Below are 1764 nucleotides of genomic sequence, written 5' to 3'. Positions count from 1 at the left end.
GCTGCTTTTTCTTTCCTAATCCTTTCTATCGTCATTTTTCCTCTACTTCTTTTGTATGTTTGTCACACTCTTGTGACCCGCTATATCCGGGGTGCCTTGATAGTCGAAGCAGACTTTGTGCTGTTGAAGCTAGAGAGGTGAGCAGAGTAAGTCTGATTCCCTGTAAGGACTTTTCTGTAGACATCCATCCCTTGGCGCTCGTATGACCTTATACAGTTGTGAGTGCCGTAAAACTTACAAAAACCAAACAAAAGTTCTGTTGTGTTTTCCGCTAGACTGGGCTAATGGAACAAGTGTACCTGCCTTTTCTGATAGGATGTGGGTGGTTGACGGGCGCTCTGATCTTGTCTGGCACAAATGGTGTTCTCCAAGTAATCAAAGCAATGTGTGTTTGTTCGTGTCGGTGTATGCAGGAAGTGTCCATTCTTGTATGTGTGGGTGGTTGGCGGGTGCTGTGCTGTGGTTTGCTTCTTCTTTCCAATAAAAAATCTATCATCTTTATCTCTCCTCCTTCTTCTTTATGTTTGTTACTCTCTTGTAACACCTTTAATCTCCGCCACTTATATGACCTAATTGTGTTGCAAGTGGCGTAAAATGCTTCCTAAACCAGTAACCTGTGTATTCCCCTCTATGTGTGTGTCTGTCTACAGTGCTGGGGGCGATCGGCCTATGTATGTTCCCACTGTGGCCTGAGGAGGTTCGCATCGGCGTCTACTATCTCAGTCTGGCCGCCGCAGGATTTGTGGGATTTATTCTCTCCCTTGTTGTAGGTGAGTACCGCGGGGGGTTGGCGGGTGGCACCGCTAGATTCTTTTTTTTTCTGTTCCTCTGTTGTAGGTTGGCGGGTGCTCTGCTGTGGTTTGCTTCTTCTTTCCTGTCAAACATCTATCATCCGTATCTGTCCTCCTTCTTTCCTATAAAAAATCTATCATCCTTATCTCTCCTTCTTTTTTGTGTTTGTTACTCTCTTGTAACACCTTTAATCTTCAGTACTTATATGACCTTATTGTGTTGCAAGTGCCGTAAAACTCTTACTAAAACTAAACTGTGGGTGGTTGGAGGGTGACAGTGGTAGGTTCTTACTTCTTTTCCGTTCTTCTGTTGTTTCTGTCTGTGTGGGTGGTTGGAGGGTGTCACTGGTAGGTTCTCACTTCTTTTCTGTTCTTCAATTGTTTGTCTGTCTGTCTTATTTCTATACTGCTCCCAGGTCCCATGGCCACATTCATGTGACTTGCTCCTTCTTCCGTACATCCAGCATCACTCATCCTTTTTTCTCCTCCTTTCTTTGTTTGTCACTGTCTTGTAACACCTGGAAATATTCAGCTTTTCTATGAACTATTTGTGTTGCAAGTGCCGTAAAACTCAACAAACTATGACAAAACTATTGTTCAACAAGCTTGTCTTTGTTCCAGTGCGCCTGATTCTGTTCTGCTGTATCTGGGTCCTCACGTTCGGCAAACATCACTTCTGGCTGCTGCCCAATCTGACGGAGGACGTGGGATTCTTCGACTCGTTCCGGCCGCTCTACAAGCACGACGTTGTCGCACGAGACGAGCCCAAGCCCAAAGAAGGAAAGAAGAAGAAAAAGAAGAAAGAGGAGGAGGAGGAGGAGAAAGGCGAAGCGTTGACGGAGAGTAAGTCTGTCAAGTTGTGTTGGGTCGTGCAGGGAAAAAGGAAGCTGCGGTGACCCACATAGAGCCGGGCTGGGGTGACTTGATGAAACAACCCTAAATAGCCATAGAGAGCTGAGTTTTTCAGGGGGGG

General features: G+C 45.7%; 1 protein-coding gene across 1 annotated transcript; it reads left to right on the top strand.

The window, feature by feature from the left end:
- The first annotated feature begins 629 nt into the window (after nucleotides 1–629).
- Nucleotides 630–1713, top strand: LOC101863441 (translocation protein SEC62). The gene is made up of 2 exons (XM_013083501.2): nucleotides 630–770; nucleotides 1413–1713. Exons 1-2 carry the CDS (start codon nucleotides 674–676, stop codon nucleotides 1685–1687), a joined length of 372 nt encoding a protein of 123 aa, XP_012938955.1. The 5' UTR covers nucleotides 630–673; the 3' UTR covers nucleotides 1688–1713.
- The last annotated feature ends 51 nt before the right edge of the window (nucleotides 1714–1764 follow it).

This window comes from Aplysia californica, unplaced genomic scaffold (genome assembly GCF_000002075.1).
Source record: "Aplysia californica isolate F4 #8 unplaced genomic scaffold, AplCal3.0 scaffold00237, whole genome shotgun sequence".
In the NCBI taxonomy this organism is placed as follows: Eukaryota; Metazoa; Mollusca; class Gastropoda; order Aplysiida; family Aplysiidae; genus Aplysia; species Aplysia californica.
This window is presented reverse-complemented; position numbering and strand designations above follow the sequence as displayed.

Coding starts and splice junctions, on each gene's coding strand:
- LOC101863441 (XM_013083501.2), top strand. CDS start 674: ATGTTCCCACTGTGGCCTGAGGAGGTTCGCATCGGCGTCTACTATCTC. Junction 771..1,412: donor TATTCTCTCCCTTGTTGTAG/GTGAGTACCGCG, acceptor TCTTTGTTCCAG/TGCGCCTGATTCTGTTCTGC.